This window comes from Argiope bruennichi, chromosome 6, assembly GCF_947563725.1.
Source record: "Argiope bruennichi chromosome 6, qqArgBrue1.1, whole genome shotgun sequence".
Lineage (NCBI taxonomy): Eukaryota > Metazoa > Arthropoda > Arachnida > Araneae > Araneidae > Argiope > Argiope bruennichi.
In genome coordinates, this window is record NC_079156.1 from 62,228,373 (window position 1) to 62,254,110 (window position 25,738).

At 31.5% G+C, this 25,738-nt stretch overlaps 1 protein-coding gene across 1 annotated transcript; it reads right to left on the bottom strand.

Annotated features, from left to right (window-relative positions):
- On the bottom strand, positions 1-25,738 carry LOC129971758 (serine/threonine-protein phosphatase 1 regulatory subunit 10-like). The gene is made up of 4 exons (XM_056085734.1): positions 25,571-25,738; positions 11,124-11,250; positions 9,999-10,041; positions 1-925 (listed from the first exon to the last, which is right to left on the bottom strand). Exons 1-4 carry the CDS (start codon positions 25,736-25,738, stop codon positions 1-3), a joined length of 1,263 nt encoding a protein of 420 aa, XP_055941709.1.

Below are 25,738 nucleotides of genomic sequence, written 5' to 3' on the forward strand. Positions count from 1 at the left end.
TCAAAAGAAAAAATCTTCAAGTCCTTGCCCCGTGTGTGTCTGTGGTCCTTGCCCCGTGTGTGTCTGTGGTCCTTGCCCCGTGTGTGTCTGTGGTCCTTGCCCCGTGTGTGTCTGTGGTCCTTGCCCCGTGTGTGTCTGTGGTCCTTGCCCCGTGTGTGTCTGTGGTCCTTGCCCCGTGTGTGTCTGTGGTCCTTGCCCCGTGTGTGTCTGTGGTCCTTGCCCCGTGTGTGTCTGTGGTCCTTGCCCCGTGTGTGTCTGTGGTCCTTGCCCCGTGTGTGTCTGTGGTCCTTGCCCCGTGTGTGTCTGTGGTCCTTGCCCCGTGTGTGTCTGTGGTCCTTGCCCCGTGTGTGTCTGTGGTCCTTGCCCCGTGTGTGTCTGTGGTCCTTGCCCCGTGTGTGTCTGTGGTCCTTGCCCCGTGTGTGTCTGTGGTCCTTGCCCCGTGTGTGTCTGTGGTCCTTGCCCCGTGTGTGTCTGTGGTCCTTGCCCCGTGTGTGTCTGTGGTCCTTGCCCCGTGTGTGTCTGTGGTCCTTGCCCCGTGTGTGTCTGTGGTCCTTGCCCCGTGTGGGTCTGTGGTCCTTGCCCCGTGTGGGTCTGTGGTCCTTGCCCCGTGTGGGTCTGTGGTCCTTGCCCCGTGTGGGTCTGTGGTCCTTGCCCCGTGTGGGTCTGTGGTCCTTGCCCCGTGTGGGTCTGTGGTCCTTGCCCCGTGTGGGTCTGTGGTCCTTGCCCCGTGTGGGTCTGTGGTCCTTGCCCCGTGTGGGTCTGTGGTCCTTGCCCCGTGTGGGTCTGTGGTCCTTGCCCCGTGTGTGTCTGTGGTCCCTGCCCCGTGTGTGTCTGTGGTCCCTGCCCCGTGTGTGTCTGTGGTCCTTGCCCCGTGTGTGTCTGTGGTCCCTGCCCCGTGTGTGTCTGTGGTCCCTGCCCCGTGTGTCTTTAAGTAAAAGTCAAGTTTTCTTCTGTTCAAAAACCTACTAATTAACTTTTCCGGAGAGTTAATTAGTAGGCTGAAGTTAGGAATACATGGTAATTAAAATGTCTGAGAATAGTTTTTTATCTTAACTTATTTACGATTGCTTATTCTATGAAGCATGCACAATGAGTTGCAGTTGTAGGTATTGTTATAAGTAGTGGCTACTTTTCAAAATTAATATGTACTCGAGGACCAATGCAGAGTTCAACATCCTGATGTAGACGGTAGTTTCAATAAGGTATTTCCTACACGTCCACTGTTTAGATTCGTGAAATGATGCGAAATGAATTCCGATTTATCTAGATTTGCATTATAGTTTTAAAGTGCGAAGTTAATGGGTTTTCGATTGGGTTGACATCAAGTTGTATATTATAAACGGAACACAAATCCAATTTTGCTCCCTTTTGTCTTGAATAAATGACTATTTATAGAATTTGGATTTAAAAACCTACTATATAAATATTCTTAAATTCACCATCCTTCAATAATCGAATGTTACAAAGACATTAGCAGCTGCATTTTAGAAATCACTTTTATCTATGATTGCATTCATAATGGATTATCTCGTCGAATTCTGGGAACGTCGTGAACGTTGTCATAACTTCTGTTGCAGAATCGCGTGAATGAGACATTTTGAAAATGTAGGAGGAGACTCGGTACTCTTGCTGCCTCCATTCCAGTAGTCCATTGAAATGATAAGAGCTCTTTTCTTTGCAAGAATTGCAAACCAATTAATTCTGAAAAAGTACCATTCTATCATGCATACCGAGCTTGTTGTGAATAATAAAATAAGATGGCCTGAAATTCGGCTTAAACTTGTATGCAGTTTTACCGAGTTTTTTACTACGTTGTATTGAATTATATTATTGGAAAATTCATCTCCCAATGCAGTAAATGTTTACGTATAGAATCAATAAATTATTGAACTTTCAGTGATTTGTAGTGATTCTATAAATAAGTGTGACAACACGACTTTCTGAATTCATATATATAACTTTCTGAAGGAATTGCTGCAACTTTATTTGCGTATTATTTCAGTCAATAGGTAGTCGGTAGCCTAGGGGATAGATTGTAAATTCTTCGAATAGTAACATAAATCATAGCAAAAGTAAATTCTTTTTGCTTCTCTTTGGAATTTTACTATAAATTCTATGCCTATGGAACAAGCTTTCTCCCAGTAAGGAATAGTGGAATCCGCGAAGAATTAGTCTATATCGGATTGCAGACGACTCGCAAGTCCAACTTTTTGGCATTAGCAAGATTGCTGTCAAGTGAGGATGGGAATTCAGATATTGAAAAATGGAAATAGTAATTACGTAATATGAAGGTGACAGACTCCACGTATATTAATATCCCTCTGAATTTTTCATGCAATGCTGTAGATAATTCTTTTCGCTAATACTTATCTTTGTTGAGTTTAATTCAAGCATACGCAAAATTATTTTAGATATATAAAATTTGAATATTCCAAAAAGATGATGCAGAAAATTTTCTAAATATGGTTCAAAATTTTATAGAAATCAATTGCAGAAAATCGAATCTATTCCTTAATAGATATTGTAGTTCAAATTTAATTTTTCAATAATGAGAAATTTGAGGAATGTTTGTATTTTGAATGCTAAATTAGCTGCATTTTAATAGAATGACAGATTAACTAGGCTTCCCCAACTAGGTTTATAGATTAACTAGGCATCGCTTGGCCTATTTGGCTAAATAAGCTATAGATTTATATCGAATCATAAAAATATTGTAAATATAGGTGAAAAAGTTATACATTAGGGAAAATTAAATATGAAATGGATTGACATTGTTACGTTTTTGTTATCCACAATTTGATATTTCTAAATACTTTACTTTTTTTCTATACTTTTACTTTTCTTTACTTTTACTTTTATTAAAAAAATAAAAGGAAATTCTACAAAAACCTTTCGAATCTTAGGATAATTCTTAATTTGAGAAAATTGCAAGGGTTATATGCATAAGTCTAGTAGTATGGATTTATTATATAATGTTAAAGTATTACAAGAATCTTCTATTGATGAATAGTAAGGATCAATTTTTACATTCCCAGGTCGTAAGAAGATATGTTAAATGCGAGTTTAAAATGCAAAAATCTTGGTAGATGTATTCTTATACGAAAAAAACAACAACCCACAATTGGTCTTTCAGGGTGCAAAATTTTCGTAAATGGCAGAGGATTAGTTATAACGCTCCACAAATTTAACTGTTATCACGGCAATCTGTTTCGAACACTTTATAAATCAATCTATTAGCAAAAGGAAATTTTTTCGCAAGAAAGTAGCTGATAGAAATCCCTCAAATATGACCACTTCAAATTTTGCTTAACAATTAAGTTTAACGCGGCTAAATCGATATTATGAAAACATTTAGCAAACAGCAACACTTGAATATAGAGGGTGGATAGGTATTTTTTCAACCTCAATTTTGAATAAAACCTTAATGCTTCTAAAGATACACGAAGTTCCATTATCAATTGTAAGGCAATAAAATAGCTTCCAGTAATACTGTTAATAGGGAAAAAACAGTTTTCCAAGAAAATTTCGCAAATGCCTGGTAAGGATCTTTCTAAACAATGTTTGTTATAATATTCAATAAAAATGAAAATTAATATTGTTTATCATCCCATTAGTCTTTAGTTATAGATTTAAAAGTATTTCTAAAATTATAAGACATCGAAATCATTTAAACTAAAATAATTCACAAAAGTTAAGCGAGATTTATAAATGTTCACTTGTATGTGCAATCATTTCCCATCTATTTCGAACCAAAAACATGAACTTAAGTTTTTAATCAGTGGTATATTAGATTCCTAAATGGTATTCGACAGCAGTAGTTTCTAGTAAATTTCAGCCTTTAGCTATACTGAAAGCTGTAATGGTAAAGCAATTACAAGAATCTGAATTCGTTGCTATTTATTTCTAGTCTTATTAGCTGTCCTCCGAAAGAATTGATGAAAGTTAAACTGATTTGGGACAATTATTAAACGCCTTAAGGAATTAGGTTTTTGAGGGAAACGTTACACTGCTTTTTAAATGTTTAGCAGGTTAAATCACTTAAAAATGATAAAGCACAAGGAATAGTTTTCACCTATCGAGAAATTTTACTGGAGTTTGAATATTCTTGATGCTGAAGTAGGGCCTCAAAGAAAATATGGTATAAGTGAAATCATTTATATAGACTACGAATGCAAGCTATTCAGTGACTTGCTTTGTTTTATTTACATCTGTATTTCCATTTTTCTTCCGTTAACTCTTTGCTATTAATCTTTCCAATTTAGTTATGAAACTGGGAGCCTTCTTAAATTATCGCCTATGAGTTCAATTATGCTTCCAGACTGATTACTGAATCTTATTAGGGATAAAAGATTATTAATACTTTAAGTCTTTCGTCACATTCTAACTATACAGGTGGAATCGGGGAATTTTAACAAGTGTAATTTCTGGAAAGTTCCTTTTTTTGATATCATAGTAATGCTTTTTTGCCTATCTATCAAAAATCTATCTACCTAAGCTATCAAAAATTGGCATTCTTTAAATGAAGAGAATGATACGACTGATCGAGCCGATATTTTAAGTTTTTAATTGAAATTAATTCTAGAGCTTGGTTTGTTTCCTTTCTCAAATCAAGTTTGAATCTTTTTACACCCTTCCAACTTTTCTGTATTTTCTTTTTAACCATAGCTATTAGGAATTTATCAGGTTTGAAAAAGTATAATTATTACTCAAATTTATCTCCAGAATTCAGCAAGGTCATTTTATTGAGTTGATACCAATTTTGAGTCCTTGTATTCTTCATATCATGATTTTGAATACATTAAAATTGTCTGAAACCTTACGCTTCAATTTTAAATTATGTTGTTCCTTAATAATTTGTAACAAATTTACATGATTATTGCTTAGTCTTGTAGAAAGAGGAATTTATTCATAAATTATTTATATGCTGATGGAACCGGAATTGACCTCATTTTTCAGAACATAAAATCTTATTTGCTAATTGTACAAAACTTGTTTACCTGAAAAAATGATGGTATTATAAAATTAAGTTGCTTTGCAGAATTTTAATTCAGTGATGTAAAACCAAATATAAAACTAAAATCCTTTATACTTTTCATGGAAATTCAGTTACTGATTTCGAATGAGGGGTTTTTTATATGTAAATGTTTAGATTTAGCGAAAGCCGTCACGACTAAGCTGAAAATTTGTTTATCTGCAAAATTTCCTCTTCCTCTTCTGTAGGTTTTGTAACAGGATACAGAACAGAACGCCGTCTCATACCCTCATATCCGTGACCATTCTGGTCAATGAACGGTTTGATGGGCATGTTACGAGAATTTTATTTAAGTAACAAAATATTTACAGTAGAAAAACGAAAGAAAAAAAAACTATGTACAGAATTTACAAGCGTGTAAGAAGTTATATTAAGTTGAAACCATTTACAAAATTTTTCAACTTAGAAAAATAATTTGTAATAATAAACTTAGAAATATAATGCTGTGAGATAAAATGTGTAAAAATATACATATATTCTGTGTTTACTTATTTTTATGATATAGTAGATCAGGATGCACTTGGAAAAAAATCAGATGGAAAACAATTTGGTAAATGGGAATGAAGAGAATCTCTGTTTGATTGAAATGCATGACAGGAGACTACGGTGCTTGTTTCCCCCCAAGTCTTTTTTGGTATGAGACTTGATGTTGAGAGATATGGTGGCAAGAATAGGTCTCTATTTTCACTTATAAATTTGATTATATTGTGGATTTTTTAGCCTTGAAAGGAAGTTGCGTTCGACTCTTTTCAGCCATTCCTGTTCATGGCTTGATGATGGTTTTTCATATGTCAAGAGATTGTGAGGATGCATTCCGTAGCATAATGAAGTGCACCACAACTGCACTGGTCACTCTCAGACAGATTGAACCTTTTGAGGTAGGCAGGAAAAGGGTCGTGTTCCGAGAGGAAAATGATATCCTCTCTGATCCAGTTAGTGGGATGAAGGTTGACTGAAGGCAAGATATTAAAAACTTTTCTGCTTGTTGCTCCATTGCTCCAATACCCTTGCCATTCCTCAAGCATGTCTTTCCAGAAGAGGGCTTTTATATGTGCTTTAGGAAGCTTTGTTTGCAAATAAAATTTCCCATTTCGCGTTGCCCATTGAAACTTTTGCTTTTTCATTGTCTATACTTCCCACATGTGCTTTAACCCATGAGACCTTTTGTAACAGGATACAAAAATCCATGTGCTAATTAGAATAATGAATGCTATTTGTCACCTGAAATGAAAATAATGAATTTTTCTAAGTTACTCAAATTTAAAACTCAATGAAAATGAGCATTTTGCTCAATTTTCATGACAGCGTCACTACTTGCTTGCGGAAAAGCAAGTATTTGGTTTTTAATCTGGTATTGCAATCTATCATAAGGTCCTGGTTTCATGTTTGTCACAGAAATATTTAAAATTTCATGTATATCAAATTGATACTTTAGACCAGCTAACGGTAAAACTGAATCTGCCGTATAGAAAATAAACTGCAATAAAAATCGAGTGAAGATATCATCAATGGGCACAGAAAATGAATTATCTAATTTTTTTCACGGATGGTGAAAGTTTGAAATTTGCTTGGTTGAGGAATGGCAAGGATGCTTGGTTGAGGATGTCTGTAGTTAGAAATGAGAATTTTATTAAGAAATATTGGAAGGCTGAATTTTCATACCTTCATTGAACTGTTTGCGATTTATCCATGCATGCCAAGGACTTTGAATAGTCTTATTAAACACGTAAATAATAATGTTTCTGTTTCGATATTTTGATAATTGATGCAAACAGTTTGATACAAAAACTAACAGAATACATAAACTTCTTAAGCTTCTTTTGGCATTTGAAAGTTGTTTCAAATAGTGTCGTCTAATTAGATGGAAGTGGTCAAATGTTAATATGGTTTTAATGTAACGTGACTAATTTTCTAGTATGTATTGGGAATTGCTGCATATTCGGAGGATTGTAATAGTTCAGGTTTCAATAGTTGATTTTTTTTAATTAATATTTTATAATATCCGATTTAAATGTTCGATTTGAAACGATTCTTTTTTACAGTTGTAGGATGTAGATAATGGTTTTGGCAATTTTAATCTTGTTGAGAAATAAAATCAGTGAGGCAATATTAAAGTACCAATTCTATTCGGATTTGCGGTTTTGTAAAAACCACTCTATTGACATGCAAATTCTTCAGTCTGCAAAAGCCAGTTACCTAATTAAAAAAAAAAAAAACTGGTGCATTTTTCTCTTGGGTATTACGATATTTAAAGCGTTGCACAGTGGGACATTTTTGTGGTTAGCAAGGCTCAAACATGAGGGGTATATTAATTTTTGCAAATACGATATTGGTTTTCAATGTTAATCACGAGACCTTCATCCGTCTAAATCTTATGACATCGACGACGGAACCATTCATATTTTCTTTGACGTAATTTGGATGCAAGATTTCATCGAGATTTCTTGTTGCACGCTGTATTCTGATATGGAAAGATTCTGATATAGTGTCGTGCCCTTTTGTCAGTGTTTTTTCTTAGTCGTGCCCTTTTGTCCATTCATCCACAAGAGAGGCAGAATCCTTATGTCTTTTCCTTTTGGTTATCCTAATTCTAAATGATTCTTGATTAAAAAGTTAAACCTCAGGCCAGGCTTTCCGCTGAGCCAGTGGTATCCAATTCTATCGATATATTTAGTGGCACTATCTGGGCAAAGTTTTTATGAATGCATGGAATCCTTCTGGTACATATTTTGAGCGTATTTACTGCAATATATATTCTGTTTTGCATGCCCAGTCATATTAAAATACTGTAATATAGCTGTTGAAGAATGCATTCCGAACTAGTTGGCATATCACCCAGCCTTTTAGGCAGTTGCAATGTATCAAAATGAAATTAATCCCATGTTATATTAAGATTTATGATAAATATTGCGAAGATGATGAAATAAGTTATACATATATAAGCTGTGTAAATGTTTATGTATCTTGGTAAATTTCTATATATTGTAATTTTATTGCATCTATATTTTTCTCTCAAAATTTGGTAATCGTATTCTGATATTTTGCCTATGTATATTTCATGCAGTAAGTCTATTATCTACTTATAATTTATGAACGCGGTAAGAGATTCTGGTGCTTTCCGCAAAATTGTTTTCTATCGAACATGTTGTGCATCATTTTATCAGCTTTCGTCCTTGTATGGTAATTAAAATTCTTGTATTTTTTTTTTTAAAGTTTGAGAAATTGTAATTTATATATTTCATCGCATTTTTTCATTTAAATTTGTTTTATTACAATTTAAAAATAAGTTCGATTTTTGTCTTAAAATTGTGAAAAACTGAAGATTTTTATTCAATATGGACTTGCTATTTGATAATTAAGATGTAGCTCATTTTTTTTTCTTCAAATATTTAATCAATTTGTTTTGATACATTTCTCCTTAACATTTTAGTTTTACTTTGAATTTGTTCGCTTTTGTTATATGAATAATTGCATTTTCTACTCGCTGTAAACAACTTTCTGCATTTCAGAATATTATGCCATTGTATTCCGAATTAAATTTACTTTACAATGTTATACATACTGTGTTCATATTCTTCAACAGAAGAAACGTATGTTTTTGAAATAATAATCAAAGTTGATTTTAAGTTTGTAAAAACTGAACATAACAAAATTGTAAAATTTAATGCATGTATTTCACGTTTTCTAATAAATGTTGAAAGATGCTGTTCTTGAAGTGTCACTTTTAGTTTTCGTTTTAATTTTTATTTCTAATCAGTGTTAAAGTTTATTATATAATTGTGCAAATTTTGTGTGCATGCATTCATTCAATTCTTAATTGTTAATTGAACTAAATTCTCAATTGTTTAATGAACTAATCTTTTTAAAAAATTTAGTTTTTCAATTTTAATAAGCAATATCTTAAATTCTTTTGAATTTTAAAAAATAGACATATGTTTGAAATTATTGAATCAGTTACAGCTGGCTACTGAAACCTTATTTTTAGTTTATTATCTCGGGTTCCTCGGTTCAAAATTAGAAATCGTATTAAATAGAATTATCCATCAGAGAATGGAACATCTTCAGGTTGATGTGGTGGAGAAGTTGGATTGTACTCGTCTTTAATGCGCCTTCTAACGCTCTCATTTGACCATAGTTTAAATTTGTCAAACACTGATCCTTCTGTTACTTGTAAAAATGTAATGGTACACAAAAAAATATCAAATTTTGTCGATGTGACGTAGTTAAAAAAAATTAAACTTCTTGGTACATTTGACAACAAAGACTTATAACTGCTTTGCTGTAATAAATTACGTATACCGAATTTAATTCAACAAAACATTCAATTTTATTGTCTTTAAAAATTTGATAACTTTGTTCGTCAATTAACTTATGTACTATGTCACATCACAAAATAAAATTTGTTACAAAATTAAAATTCATAAAAATTGTAAGGAATTCTGAAATGCATACAAAATTTCAAAGTAGAAAATAATGTTTTCTATAACATCTTTCTGTTAAATTACCAAATGAAAGAATCATTTAAAGAAATGGGCTTTAAAAGATAACAATCATTAGGTGTTGAACGCAAATTGTTCATTCAAATATACAAGTATAAAATCAAATTATTTGCGATACAACACATATTTTAGATGCTCAGTAACTCTTAAAAGTATAATAGATTCAAAAGAAATTCCCTTCGTTATTTTTTTTATCGGCAAATGCTTTTGGAATGTTAATAAAATTATATATAGAAATACAATCTCATGCTCTGAAAAGCAAGTGATCTGACTACGACTCTCCACCTGCTATTTTCCAACAAGGAAACGTTTGGCGATCTAATCGGACTTGAAAATGTTAACATTCCGGAAATATTTCCCGGATTACTCTAGGGAATTACTAGGATGCAATAGTTGTCCCATATTTCCCTTCTTGCAGAGGAATTAACACATTCGCTGAGAAAAGAATGCTGGGGTTCTTTTTATACCTTTCTCGGAGATTGAGTGTCTCGATATACTCTTTGTCAAGCACTGCAAAGATTATTGGAAACAAATGGGGAATTTTATACAACTCTGCACAAAATGAGTAATATTTAAATGTAGTCGAACATTTGGCGAATTGCAATACAAATTTTTTTAGAATCTTTCCAACTCGACTAATATTTCAAGAATAGCAACCGCCTGTATAAAATAAATATCATTTTTTAGTATAACTGTATCATTTAAAGTGTCATAAGGGCTATTTTTAGAATAATCTCGTATTTTTTTTACCGTGATTAGATCTATAAGATATTAAAGTCGTTTATGTAGGTAAACGACACTGGAAGCCTTATAATTCCATTTCTGATTTTATGAATAAATTATTTTAGGATTAATTCAAGTGATTAGATTTTAGGAATTTTAATCCTAATGGTATGGATATAAAGTGAATTTCAAAACAGTTGTTGCACCTAATTTGTATAATTTTGTCATATAACTTGTTTGTAATCGTATCAAATGGCAAGTTGAATGGGATTTGGAAACTCAAAATAAATTGCATATTTCTGAACCAAGCGTAGAAAACTGGCCTTTAAATAACCATAAACATGAGATTTAAACTGGCTGCGAATCAGTTTCACCAATTGCACACACATACATACTAATTGATCATTTACCTATGTATCCGTATTGTAATTTTGACACAGTTCTGGTAATTCTTACTGTATATCAATATTGAAATGCTCAGCATTTTGCTTCGAAAAAAAAGCAACTCTGCCAGTATTGCTTGGCAAAGATCTACATATTGACTTTTTTGTATTGTTAAAATCTATATGGTTTTATACATAAATTTGAACATATTGTTGAGTTTTTATTTTGAACTCTTGTAGTTTATTCGCTGTAACCAATGATTACTTTGTGTCTGTTTAATTGAAACTGTTTAAGATTTGGATTAAGGAAAACTAATTGTTTGGTACGGGATATCCTATATATTAGTGCTTAGGCCAATCTCGTGACACATCTTGGCTAATTACAAAAGAAATTTTTCAAGGTAGTGTTAACAGTACTCCTGGGAATTTAATTTTTTTTCTTTGGCGACTTTTGCGAATGTGAAAGAAGTGATAATTCCAAAGCACCAATTGAGGGTATTTCAGCCAAACTCCAACTTCCGAAGGTGGCCAAAGTCAAATGTGGTTCATCACTACAACGATGAAATACCTCTTCGCGATTAATCAGTTTTGGGTGCTTCTTTTCAATGTCTTGCTGCAAAGTGACGGGCTAGCTCCAATATTTAACAGTATCAATTGCTTGGTTCAGCAATTGTTTGTAATAGACAATACTTGACCATTCCCACAAGTAACAATCTTTAACTTTCTGAAAATGGATATTTATCATTGGAGTGGTTGATAGCTTCTGGTTTGAATAAATTTGATCATTTTTGTTTCCACAATAAATTGTACTTCGAGATTTGATTTATTTGGAATTGCTATGATTAATTTGCCATACATCAAAACAGTTACTTTTTAACTTCACATCGGATAACAGCCAAATAGTCCATGAATAAACGGATTCTACTCTTAATCTCTTTGTTATGTAACAAGTGGAAAGCGACGGTTATTTGCGATTACCGCCTTAAACTTGAATATAAACAGAGAGGGATATAGCGACAAAGGCTGTTATCCCATAGGAAAGAAAGTCACAGTTAATGCATATCAACTTTGAAGGCTTGAATAAAGATGCTTAAATGATGTTTGCTTGCGAGAGCTTGAGACAAAAGAAATGTTCGACTGTTCAATGTTAAGTTTTCCAGAGCCATTACCGCCTTAATCTTCTTGCCTATCAACCGCGAATAGCTTTTCGGAGTTTTGACAGCCTTAAACTCAAAACTATCTCCACTTAAACTTTGCAAACCATTTGTACAGTTTTCGATTACTCCGTAAAAAGCACCTTTCTTTTATTGGCTTCAAAGGCATATTTGTTTTTCTTTTCAGTAACAAAAAAGCATTTAACCTGAAAATGTATTTTTCCGTTTTACATTGATACAAAAGTAGCATAATAAACCTGTGTTGACGATAAATATTGTGAAAGCATTGCATTTCAGAAATATTTTTCAAAGAATGATAATCACAATTCAGCGATTCTTCAGCTTTTCTTCACCATCGGAAAAAGTTAGGGTTAAAATCTTATTTGACTCTAATTTGTGAGGTTTATTTCCAAGTTTTTAAAAATTTATTTGAATCGAAGTTTTTAAAATACATTGATATTGATCCGTTTTCTTTCCTTTGAAAGAAAAAAAAAATACCCAGCAAGAGGGGTTTCCCCAAAATTTTCTTGCATATTCTATTAATTCTGATATAATAGTGCCTTGCATGGTATTAACTTACAATAGTTACTAAATATTGTTACAAATCTGTAATTTTGATACCCGACCCGAATAGTGTCACTGTGAGAAAGACCGTTGTAAGATCTGTGCTGAGCGGCTGCCGCGTCAATGACCTGAGGACTTGGCGACGAATTTGGCGAATTTAGCGACTAAATGGTCATACTGGAAAGTTCGACAAGTTTCACGATCCATCCAGTAGGAACAAAGATACACACAAATACGCCCTGATTGGTCTGAAGATTCTAGCCCCGCCTCCCGGAACTATAAAAGACGGGCACTCGGAAGCTGCAGTGAAGTTGTGTGGATCGTCAAAAGTTGTGTGTGAGAGGAGTCGCCGACAAGTAAAGAAACTGGAGGATTAGACAGCAAGCAAGTTGCTGAACTATAGCGATTAAATGTGCTACGTCATTACGATTTATTGGCGATATTTGTAGCAGAAAATTTTTGTAACAATATTAACCTTTGGCGCGAATACAGCATTTTTATTGAATATCTATCGTGGTTTCCTTGGCGAGATATTTGGCAGTTAATCCCTAGCGTGTGGTTAATGGAATCTAAAAATCGCATTTTTGTTAGATACGTTCCCCAACCATTTGAAAGAAATTTGATATCGAACTACACTTGTAATTACAAAATCCCATACCAAATTTGATATTTTTAAACCATTACGTCTTTGAGTTATCAAGTTTATATCTTTATGAACAAACAGACAGATAGACAATCAACCCTCAGTTTTAGCTCAAAATTTAAGAGGTGTCTACATTATAGATGTTAATTCTGTGTATCTAGTTTTATCTATATAGCTCTCTTCGTTTTGTAATTATCGTGTTAAATTATATTCGAACAGCTGGAAACTCTGGGAAAGATGCACTTCCTCTGAGCTGATTTTGCTTAAAATTTGGTTAAAATCTGCATAGACCATAAACCAAATTTTAACCTTCTAGCTGAAAACGTTTTATCTTTTATCATTGTCTTATCTTCATCAATGTCTTATCTTATCAATTTAACAATCTTTGTCACAGATAGACGGATATTTTACCAAAATTGTATTTTCTAACTAAGAGAAATCTAAAATGCGGACATTTATCTAGATCTTGAGTTCGAATTCTTTGGCTACTATACTTTCTCTACACTTCGTATACAAGAAAGTAAAAGTTTATTTAAAATGTTTTAAAATTATCGTAAATTAATCAGAACAATGCTATCTGGTTGCTTATAATCATAGAAAAGTTGAAAGTGAATCCATGTTTTTTTCTTTTTAAGTTTAATTTTTAATAATTTTTCTTTAAATAAATAAAGCTAATAATTTTTAATAAGAATTTTTTCTTAAAAGTGAAATTTAGGAGAAATCTGGGACGCATTTCAATTTCAGGCAAAAGGACCAAATATGAGATTTTACAGCTAAATCAAGTCATTTAGTGTCATAATTAAATTATTTTTGAAAAATTAAAATTATTTAAACTATTATTGAAAGCTTTGTGAATAACTTTAAAATCAAAGACAGTTGCATAATATTTTTTATTCCAAAAATCGAGAACCCCCCCCCCCCTTTTTTTTTGTTCATATTGAATTTTTTGATATTTTAAATTTGCCATTTGGCATTTTTTTTCGGAACTTCACTTCCTGTTAGAAATAAATTAACTTTATTATGATAACGAATTGACATAACTACGAAAACTGTCAATTCGAAAGCTAAACTTAATTAAAAATTCAAAATCTAGTATAATTCTAATTAAAAAGGCATCCTTTAGTGTCAGTACAAACATTGAGAACAGACAGAGAGCAAATGAGGATAAATTTTTTGCTTGAAACTTTTTTTCTGACTCTTGACAAAATACTTAGTTTTTCTACAAGCATATTTTTCTTTTCTCAGACTGTTTTTTTCATTTTTGTATTTGTAGGGATCAATTTGTAATTAAGAAAAGGCTAACTAATTTCTCTCATTGATTTTTCCCTCTTTAAAATTCGTGGAGGTTTTCACGTTTATCTAATTAAGTCTTCCTCATTTGCGTTTTTATATTTTCCATCAGATTCATAGGGTAATGCTTTGTAGGAATTTGTTTGATCTTTTGAATGGTGGTTTTTTTTTATAGAAAAAGTATATTCATAATATGTTCTAAGGAAAAAGTAAATTGGACAGACAGAAATGAGCAAATGAACTTTTGTCAGATTTTGCAGGATTTTTTAAAAACATCTTTCATTATGGTAAAATAAGCCATGAAGCAATGTTATTTTTTTTACTTTCTATCTGGTATTAAAATTTAAAAATTATAAAATATCTGGCATTTTCTTTCAGAAATAATAGTTGAAATAATTGCAACATAAAATATGTTTGTTCTATAATTTGAATAGTAATAAGTAGAACGATTTAAAACCGTTAAAACAGAAAAAAAAATTGAAATGAATGCAATTTTCCAGTTATCATGTGAGAACATTATTATTTTTTAAGTCATTATTTTTCTTAATTTAAGTCATTAACCAGATTAAACCAGTTTGAAACAATCATCCTCTCTATCTCTATCTCTCAACCTTTTAAAAACGCATCTACTGTCAAAGAGGCATACATAATAATAATGCAATGCTGGTAAAAAATATATGCGATTCAAAGACGATGATGAAAAATGCCATTTATGCTTTATTCATTGCCTGCGTGATTTCGAGCTTCAAAATCCCGTAACGGAAACATCATGTTCTCACATGATAATAAGTAGGAAATAAATAATTTTATCGCGTACATAATTTTATTTAAACAACTCAACTTAACAATTTCTTGTAAAAACTCAAACGATTATCTAAGGAAATTTTTCCTAACTCTTTTTTGTAAATATAAGTTTTATTAAAATTCTTTTTTTACAACTGTGAGCATCATTTTGTCACACAGGCAAATTTACATAATTCCGTATAAATTTTACGGATTAAAAGAATTTAATGTTCCAGCATTTTGGTAATTAGAGAAGTTTTATTTTTAGTATTCTGTTGATACTAAATGATGCAACAAATTTGATTTAATATATGTGTTAACAATGCTTAAGTTTCACATGTTTCAAATAAAAAAAATCAGTGTAATGGAATATGAAGATTACATGCAAATTTCTTTTAAAACAACTAATTTTAATCTTTAAAATCTTGAAAAAGACCGGTTACAGTTAACGTGTGAGCAATTTCCTGTTTAAAGGATTTTCAAATGCATTTTATCGCATGTCTGCATTTACTTGAATACACAGCATTAGTTTTAATGTTGCTCTTTAAATGTTATTTGTATAGAAATTATTTTACAAAAAAGTTTATTTCAGTGTGTGGAATTGCTAATTTATAGCATTTAAATCGATTTTGCCTATTAGTAATAAAATATTTATGTACTTCTTGAAATTACTGCTCAAACGCATAACTCACGGAAACATTAAAATCCTCTCAATTAATCATTTTTTGAAGAAGAAAAAATTGCAGTAATTAAACTGCAATTTTCAATGTCTTGAATTGCCATGAACCTACTGAAATTGTCTCGCAGCATTTCCTTATCTATTTCATTCTAAAATAAGGATTGTTATTGTATTAGAACCTTCAAAACTCTTGCTGCTAATTTGAAATACACAGTTCAGATATGCTGAATCTAGCGTACAATATTCATAAATGTTCATGGTGTTGTGAAACTTTTAAAAGTTTTTATATTTATTTGAGTAAAAGGGAAAGCTAAAAGACAAAAATTGTTATTAATTTTCCTAGAAATCGATGGACCCTGAAAAATTGTTTCGATTTAAGCACTGTCCAAAATAATTCATTGTCCCCGTCTTTTTAAAACTGATTATAAGTTTTGTTAAAAAGTACATTTCCCACTTTTATTTAATTAGGACTTTAATTGGTATGGAGTTAAAGAGATGTCGATTTAAAATAATACTGAAAAACAGTTACGGTTTGATATTCGGTAAATAAACACTCAAACAACTGAACGTTCGACGAAAGTGACAAATCATCACCTTGATGGATTAAGCACAGTAAGTTGAACTGCTATGCTAATGAGTTTTAGATTGATTGATTGGTTGGTTGGTTAGGTGGATTTTATTGGCGCAAGAGCCAAATTTTGGCTAAACTGCACCAGGCAAATGTTTAAAATCATTTCAATAGAGTTTTAGATAAGAAGGGACTGGATTTCTGGATTCTGGAAGGATATGGATTTCTTGTTGAATATCGAACGGCAATCATAATTTTGTTGATTTTAGCTCATTAAATTAAATTTCATGTTAAAAAAATATATGGTAAGCAGACTGATTAGACGGCAGTGATCTATTTTTTTTTGTCTTTAATATCACGATTACTTAGGATTCAATTTAATCTAATTTATATTTAATATCCTTATTTAAAAAATTACACATTGTTTTATTAAATTAGTATCTATTTATCAATGACATTTAACTAAATTTTTGTTTCATTAATTGCACATTATTACATAAAGATGGATTTTGATGATAGCTCTCATAACCTATACGCATCAATCTTTATATATGCATATAAAAACAAGTAAAGTATAATAAATATTGATAACATGATAGATGAAGATTGGGTTATCATTCCTGGAATTTTTGGTAAAACAATATTTCTCTAAACACATAGCGTGGTTGGGATAGTACTCAAGGGAAGCCAATAACTCTTCGAAGATCATGCCGGCAGCACATGTTGTGCCCACTTACGATTTCCAAATGTATAATATACCAAGTTTTATATTATGAACGAAACTGAATATGCATTTCGGCACCTTTACCTTTACAGATTAGAGTCAAAATTTAACATGGATACACAATTTTAGTCATAAAACCGCTTACTAGTTAAAAAAAATTCAAATCGATGCTTTTTCGAGCTATTGTGTTCACTTCCAGCCGAATATATAAATGTACCGCCTTAGATGCAATTGTCCCAGAATTTAAAACTCATTTACAATCCTAATAATAAATCTGTGAGCAAAATTTCATTCATCAAATAATTATTAGTATTATTATTTTAAGTTTAGGATTCTCATATGCATACGGAAAGTCAGATTTGCAATAGACGGATTTATTCCAAATTTTGATTGAAATGTATGATTTAGAATTGTGATTTCAATGATTAAATTCTAAAAGTACATATTTTAGACTCGGAAAGTTCTGAAATATCAATATCTTTCAAAATTCTGAGTTCCAATTTTTTAGCGATTATAATACCTTCTCTTTCTGTACGAGAAAGTAAAAATGGTATATAGTTAAATGTTTTCAAAGCTTAACAGAATTCTTAATCACTTCTTAAACATTCAGTGCTTTTTAAATAACGGTGAAGATTTGGTGATTCATTGGCGAAATTTTTTTTTTCTTCCAGTAAACCTTATATAAGTAGCGTAAAGTTTTTTTTCCTTCTCTTATTTTAGAAGAGCGTTCATAGGTTGGCTTGTTTTGGTGTTACATTTGGCGAGTTTTCTCTTTTACCGTTTATTAATAAGTACTGAAAATTCAACACTATTTTATGTATTTTCTTATGGATATTCTACAGCTTTAAGAATGACCCTGGGATAATTTCCTAGAAGTTAGCATGTGATATTTCCCAAGGGATATTATTCGGAATCTCGAAGTTCAATAAAGTTTCAATAAATATTCTAAAACTTTATTTAATAGTACTGTACGTCACAAAATTTTCTTCCGAATGTAATATAAAATTCCAGAATGCTATTTAAAGTATTAGGTTTTATTGTACCTATGAATGAAAGGTATAAAAGGTATAAAATGTTTATTACTCTTCTTTCGAACCCGGAAACGTAAACGTCAGCTCTTGCATCCCGATTTAACTGTTACAAAATCCATTTTTTTTTTAGCTTTTTTCGTGTTTTTCAGAATCTAAAATACAATTTTGAAACTAGAGTTTGTCGTTGAACCTTACATTGAGTAAAAAGTCTGCTATTATTTGGCATATTTCCATATTGAGATTTGTAACTAAATGATGCATAGGAGGAAGAGTATGCTCTAAATAAATATAAGAAATAACAAAATTCGAAGTGTAGGAGTTATTGCAAATTTTATTCTATGTTCGGAAAATTACGTTCCTTGGATAATAGTGAAAAGGGAAATCTGAATTCAGCCATTTCTAACATTGAATAAATCTATGTGATAACATAAATTCATAATGCTGGTATATTGATCTTAGCAGTGTTTATATCCGTATAAAAATAATAATAGGTGGATTTAAACATTTTGAATCTCTAGTTAAATGTTCACTTCTTTTAATGAAATGTATAGTTCTATGGTACGACCGGAGTTTAAAGATAATAGGTTTGCCAATCTAGAGAAAACGGAGGTTGCCAGCTTTGGCGCGTTATCGCATCTTAGCGAAGAAGGGGGTTAAACTCCGGTTCAACCAGTTCTATGTCACATTTCAAGACATTTTTACCTGGACATCATACAGACGATTTATTTTCTGCGGATTATTTATTTTAGTAATTTTGTGAATATGCATATATTTATTATTTATCATGACTGATGCCTGCACGATATAGACGTTTATTCTCATCTTTATTTAAGTATACACTTGGTGTTTATGAATGTTATAATAACCAACAAATGTAAGGAAGCTGATAGAATTCTGACCACTTATTCGTGATAAAGTACTTATACTTTTCAGATATCTTATAATTGAAGGAATTTTATGTTTTAAAAATGTAGGTTGACAACTATAGTCTGTGTATTTTCTGTAGGCGGTTCAAGGTCACATTTTCTACCTTGTTATTGGTTGTCTGGTACCAGTAACGCGGTAGAAAATGTGACCTTGAACCGCCTACAGAAAATACACAGACTAATAAAAATAATTTTTAATCCACTTGCTTGTGTTCCTTTCCACCACTTATAGTTCTTTTCCATAGCTCTAGGATTCTGTTTCGTCTGTTTTGCAAACACGTGGTATTTATAAACGTTATAATAACCAATAAATGTAATGAAGTGGATTAGATTATGGCCTATTATTCGTGATATAGTGTTAATACTATTCTAATATCTGAAAATTGACGGAACTTTATGATTTAAAAACTTATTTCTTTGACAGCTAGTCTATTAATAATTGTTAATCGACTTGTTGCGTCCTTTAGCACTGCTCAGTGGCCCTTGAATTCTATTTTGTCTGCCTAGCCACAAATGTACCATCACATTTATGAATTGGGATTTTTTTGATAAGGTAATTCTTTCATCTTTCCTATATAGAAAATTCTATATTGTTTTTCTTAATTAAAAATGCGTTAGCTGTATTTTTAAATGTTAGTCGCACCATGCTCCAATTGATTTAATTTTTCTTGACTTAATCACCCTACTTTCATGGAAATTTTGAATTAAATATGAAATTTATGATAATAACCTGAACACAAAAATTTTTTAGAACTTGTACATTTTGATCATGGTGGCTAGAACCTTTGGATCTTTTGATTAGTATGTATGCATATTTATGCACTTGAACTGCATAACTTTTCTGTTTAGTACTTGCAGTGGCCTGTTAGTAAGTTCCCCGTTTTAGATTCGGTCCGAAACTCGATTTTATTAAAGAATTATCGTGTAAAAGAGTTCGACGCAAAACCCCTCAGAGTCAAAAATCTTTCTGCTAGTGTGTGCTAAAGTATTAGGAAAGGATGCTGTCCAAACTTTGTCTTCGTCTTCGTCTTTCTACCAAGGTTTAAATAAAGAAGTGTAGAAAAGAAAGTCCGAGAAGGAAAATTGGTCCGAATGATGAAAGCAGTTTTCTTGCTGCTTCTAAATGGGACTAACTATAATTTAAACATTTCTAACTTATAAACTAAACTAAATATTTATATTTAACTTGTATGTGATTAATTTTTTTTACTTGCTCTTATAATTTATTAGTGAGAAGAAAATACATAAATTGTTTTCTTTTCTGTATTGAATGTAATGCAGGACTAGAATTTATTCTAGGAATTCAATTAGAAGTACCAATTAGCTTTATAAAAGATAAAATTATAGGATGATTAAAAATTCTATTGAATGAATATTTACAGCCAGTATACATATTTTAATTAAATTTATCGTCCTTTCTAATAAGATATTTCATTCCATTCAAAAATTGATTATATTTTCTTCAGAAAATGATTTTTTATACAGGAAGTTTGATTTTACCATTCGGTGTCTTATTTCTTTGCACGAATTTTTAATGATAAGAAAGAATAAGATGAGCTAAGTATGGTGACTTAAAACAAAACTTCAAAAATCCAATTAATTGAAAAAAATATTCCACACCAGATACGCCAGAATCAATCACTCATAATCAAAACATTAAAATTGTAGTTCGGTAGCCAAAAATCTTTTGATCATTAAATTACTAAGGAATCTTTTACCTGAATGAAATCCAGCGTAATTTATCATGGCGCTGTCATTTATTCCAACAAACGATTCATCTACAGAAGATAAAGAATTTTTTCTTAATCGAAATTTTCGCTGTTCTTTCATCAGGAGTAGTAATGGTTTTACAAAAGCATTGTTTGTGATATTTGTAATTGTTAAAAGAGATGAATTATATGTATTGTTATAATTCTCTTATGTTTTTTGATGTCAACGGTTCTCCAACAAGCATATAGAAGAAACAAACCTAATAGTGCACTAAGAATAGTGTACACGAAAGGTTTTAATCAACAACAATAAAAATATACCAATGCTGTTTTTATAAAAGTGAATTGTTATCGAATAATTCTTTCATAATAAAAATGCAATAAATGAATTACAAAATTGAGAATTATATCATTATAAAATGAATTCTCTTAAAGTTATTTTAAAAAGTTTGAATGAAAAAAAATTCGAATTTCGAATGACCTTTTTCTCTTGAAATCATGGAACGATTAATTTTACCTTATCTGATCACAAACGTAAGTTTGCTTTTAGTCAGATCAGAACTAAGGTTATATATCGTATTCTGAAATGGTTGATGTAAAGACAGCCAAAGAAACCGTTTTTACTATATATAAACAAAATTTTTACATTCATTGTAAGATTTACTTTTTCTTATTTGAGCAAAATAGAGATATAGTATTTGGTTTCTAATTATTCTAATATTTTAAAAATGGTAATTTTGGAAAATTCAATTTGACCGTTTTACAAATAAACAATTCTTTGTCCCCCCCTCTTGTTAATCATATATTGAAAGCAATCAAAAAATTGTCTTTTCCTTCTCAAAAATATAATTTACTTTTATTTTAACAAATGATTCATAAAAAAATCATAAAAGCAAAGTTATGTACTTAAAGGAGTTTTTTTTATTTACGTTAATATAAAGTGATTCTTGAAAAAAAAATTAAATACCAAAATAATTTACTTAGAATTGAAATGTATAAAAATATAATTACAATATTTGATCTCAATATAATAATTTTTCTCACGAAATTAGGCAATAGTAGTTTTTTTCACCTCTTCAGCAAAATGGAAATAAAGAATACTGTTCATGCTACCAAAACTTTTACAGAATCCTTAACTATCTATTAATGAGTCTTCTTAGTAACCTTCTAAAATAATTGAAACATTTCTCTTCATAAGAGCGTGTGACTACTGCTTTTAAAATAATATTTCTGTTGGGACAATTTGAATTTAGAGACAGCCACAACTTTATCCATTGACGACTTCACTTAGCAAATATCATTATCGAGGACTTTAGTCCCTTCATTGGAGGTGCCATCCTTGAGATAAAAATAATGATATGTTCACAAAATAATTGATAAATTTGACACAACAATGATCTGTTTTATAAGCTCACTATCAAAACTTTTCTCATTATATATCTTCTGCAGGGAAACAACTTAACCTCTTTGTAACAACTCCCTTTTTTTTGTAACATCTTTAATGATGACTTCTGCTAAAAAGAGACTTTAAAATTATCATTTCGCAGATAATATTGCAGTCCAGGAACAAGAAAATGGAATAAATTTCGTATTATCTCCCCTGCAACACAGGCGTACAACAACTAATTATGCATACTCTGAAGAATTGCAATTAACATCGACTTAATCCATATAATCTTCATTAGGAAAAAAAATATTACATTTAATAGCAGGAAATTTAGATTTTTTTGAACGACAACTGCATTTGAAAGAACGAATAAGTATTTGAACTTAAATACCACAACATACTCACTCTCAATCATTTGAAATTGTATATTGAGGTGTTCGGATTAGTATCTATTTAAATAGACCTAGCGATTAAAAAAATTTTTTTTCACTTTCTCTCACCAAAATGGCAATCTAGCATAAACTAGTCCTACGTCGTATCTCCTTTATACTTCACCAGTCTTTGGGTCTTAGCCGTAAAAACAAATAAGAAAAGTGTGTGCATTTTCCAAAACTAAACAAAATATAAGGGCTTCTTGTTATGTGAGAAATGAGGTTATTCACAAATATCGGAAAACTGAGACAATAACAAATTTAATTAAATGCTAATAAGAAAATGCAAAGGATGGGATTAATCTCATCATAGATCAGTTATTTTACACCAAAAGAACAAAAGTACTTCTATCAATAAACAGTTTAATAGTGTGTCTCTTCCTCTTAAATCTTCTGCCCATAATGTTTGCTCTACATCATTTATTCGTACTTTTCTGGTTTGATACTTCCTTTTAATTACTAAAATTGTGTGTTAATAAGATTTTTAAAATTAAAAATTAGTACATTTTATTGTATTTAATGCAAGAAGTGCTCACTCTCAGATATTCCACATTTTTGAATATTTGAAGTGGTTCTGGGTCTACTGAATTAAACTAATCTATGATTTAATTTTCTCTGGTAGAGAGAAATGGGGATGAGTGGTTGGTGTTATCTGCGGCCTTTTTGATATGATTACCCTGCAAACAATCCAGAATCCAATGAGTTCAAGAACAAATAATGATTCTTTATTCTACAAGAAAGCCCAGATTCACAGTTGTAAATACCCATTAAAACTGTACACAAGAATGCTCTTGTGGTAAGTCAACCAACTGAGGCACACGGATTTAAACCATAAGGCTGAATGACCGGACCGCCGCAACAGCAACATTGGCGGGAACTGTGGTTATGTCCTAAGGGCCATCACCGGCCACGGTACAACCCTCCCCAAAGGAAGTACGTCCCGTCATCGATGGGAGGAGTCAGATCCCCCACCTATTTGTGTACCCTCCAGGGTGGCGAGATCCAACCACCATGTCGAAAGCATCTCATCCTCATTTCGAGGTGCCCCCCCGAGGGGGTGGCTCTTGTGGTAAATCGAGTAGCAAATCAATCGACAATAAACACCCGTAACTGGACAGCTGGACGAAATTTGCAGGAAAGAGACTTCTCTCTACAATTCAAGTCTCTCATTTTGTCTGCTACTTTCAACTGGCTAAATATTACACGATTGAATCTTCATATTTCTAGTTTTTTAGCCTCAGTGATAAGGCCTTGTATATTCTAGGAAGATATATCTTCATTTCTAACTATTGTCGATGTTCCAAAAATTTCTGGAGCTCCCGTTCCCACCCACCCCTAAACTTGACGAACTCATCGCCATATGCCAAAGTCCGTGGTTCATTGACTAGGGATAATTCAGGGATACCTTTAAAACTATCATTCTCAAAAAAAGATTTACTGCACTGAGAAGAGAAGTTATGCTATAAAATGGCTTAACATTATCCATTTTTTATACAATCGTGAAGGTGTTAACGATGTCATTTATTTTCTTCCTCCACATTATTTGTGTAAAACTTTTTATCATTTTTGCCCGTTATATCAAAATGAAAATTCTATTGGTAAATGAATTTTTATCTGATGTTGGAGTTCCATAGACCAACAATGAAATGTGCATACATTTCAGTCAAGTAAATTCAGTTTCAGTAAATTCTGGTGGTTCTTCAAAAGATTTCATACGATTTCTTTTTGAATCAGAAAAGTAAAAGTTAGAGGGCTTAAGAATGAGAAAGTAATAGGATATTATGAAAAAGATATTTTTTTTTTCAAATTCATTTCAGTTTTTCCCCCATCTATGCAAAGCCAAGGATAAAGAAATAATAACAAAGTAATAAAGTATTTCTAAGGAATGTCAAAATCATAAAAAAAGATTTATGAACTGAATCCAAGAATAAAAGTACAAGCATTAGTAAAACTTTCTGCCAAAAAGAACTTTTATTATTTTTCACCAAGATTCTTTTTTCTTCCATTTCTTCACTTCCATGAATCAAAACTATTTATGGAATATCCAGAGGAAGAAAAGAAATATAAAATATAGAATAAAATGAATATTTATATTTTCCTCAAAGAATAAAAGTAACCTACTTTTAAAATATCTCAAACAATCGTCCACTCAAAGCAGAATAGAACCGTTTTATCTTTCTCTTCCAAGTTTTATCCCTTCCTCAGCAAGAATAGGAGTGATGTTTAAGATGGGGAAACCATTTTCAGATGGAATTGTATCCCGAAATGGATAACTCTTCTGAGTGAGGATTGGTGTATTGATTTTTTTTTTTTTTCGTTTTGCTTTGTCACCGGATTCCGGACAATATCTGTCTTTGGATTGGTGTGATAGAGATTTCTTCTGTTCTGATAAAAAAAAAAGTATAAAAGAATTTGAAGTGGAAGGAGCGATAAAAATTTCAAAGGTAGTTCTTTTTTTTAAATAAATTTTATTATTTTTTGATTCATAAAGCTTTGACATGTGCAAGGACTTATTTTTATACATTTTGATAAAGAAAATGTTGAAAGCAAATATTTTAATTTACAGAATACTAATATCTTTTAATATAAAAAAATGTGCATTTAAATTAAAACGACAAGTATGTAATGCATGATTTAATGCACAGTAACGGTATTTATTTCTATGGTCCTCGCGACAAATCACCAAAAAAATGCAAACCGTTGCCAATTTAGCGATTGTAATTCGATGCTATCGATTTTCTTGTAAACTAAAAATCGCGAAGTAAAGCCGAGGGTCATGAAAATAAAATATATAAAATTGAAATCTACTATCAAAAATTTCACGTTATCATGTCATGTCTTAATTATAATTTAAGTCATTAATCAGTATAAACTGATCTGAAACAATCACTTGACTATCAGATTACATATGCATCGATATTTTGAAAAACGATGGTTTTTTTCCCATCTCAAAATAGGTCGAGTTCTCCAAAAAAATTTTTTAGATATAATGCTGCTTCCCAGCACGTTAAGTTCTAAAACCTAAAGGGTCGATTTATAATCACCTGTATTGGATGCTGCTCGGGTGCCGAGCCTGTAATCCCAAATCTTGACGACAAACTTGGTGACCGTTTGGCGACATGGATACGAATTAGATAACGCTGGAAACTTCGAGATCCATCCAATAGAAACTGAGATGCGCCTGACTGGACCAGAATCTTCTCGGCCCGCAT

What these genes read in the sequence shown, in the direction of transcription:
- LOC129971758 (XM_056085734.1), bottom strand. Translation starts at nt 25,738, where the DNA reads ATGCGGGCCGAGAAGATTCTGGTCCAGTCAGGCGCATCTCAGTTTCTA. An exon ending in CCGAGCAGCATCCAATACAG is followed by an intron (nt 11,251 to 25,570) that starts GTGATTATAAAT and finishes GTCACTTTGCAG; the next exon opens with CAAGACATTGAAAAGAAGCA. An exon ending in ACACTCAATCTCCGAGAAAG is followed by an intron (nt 926 to 9,998) that starts GTATAAAAAGAA and finishes TTTTACTTAAAG; the next exon opens with ACACACGGGGCAGGGACCAC.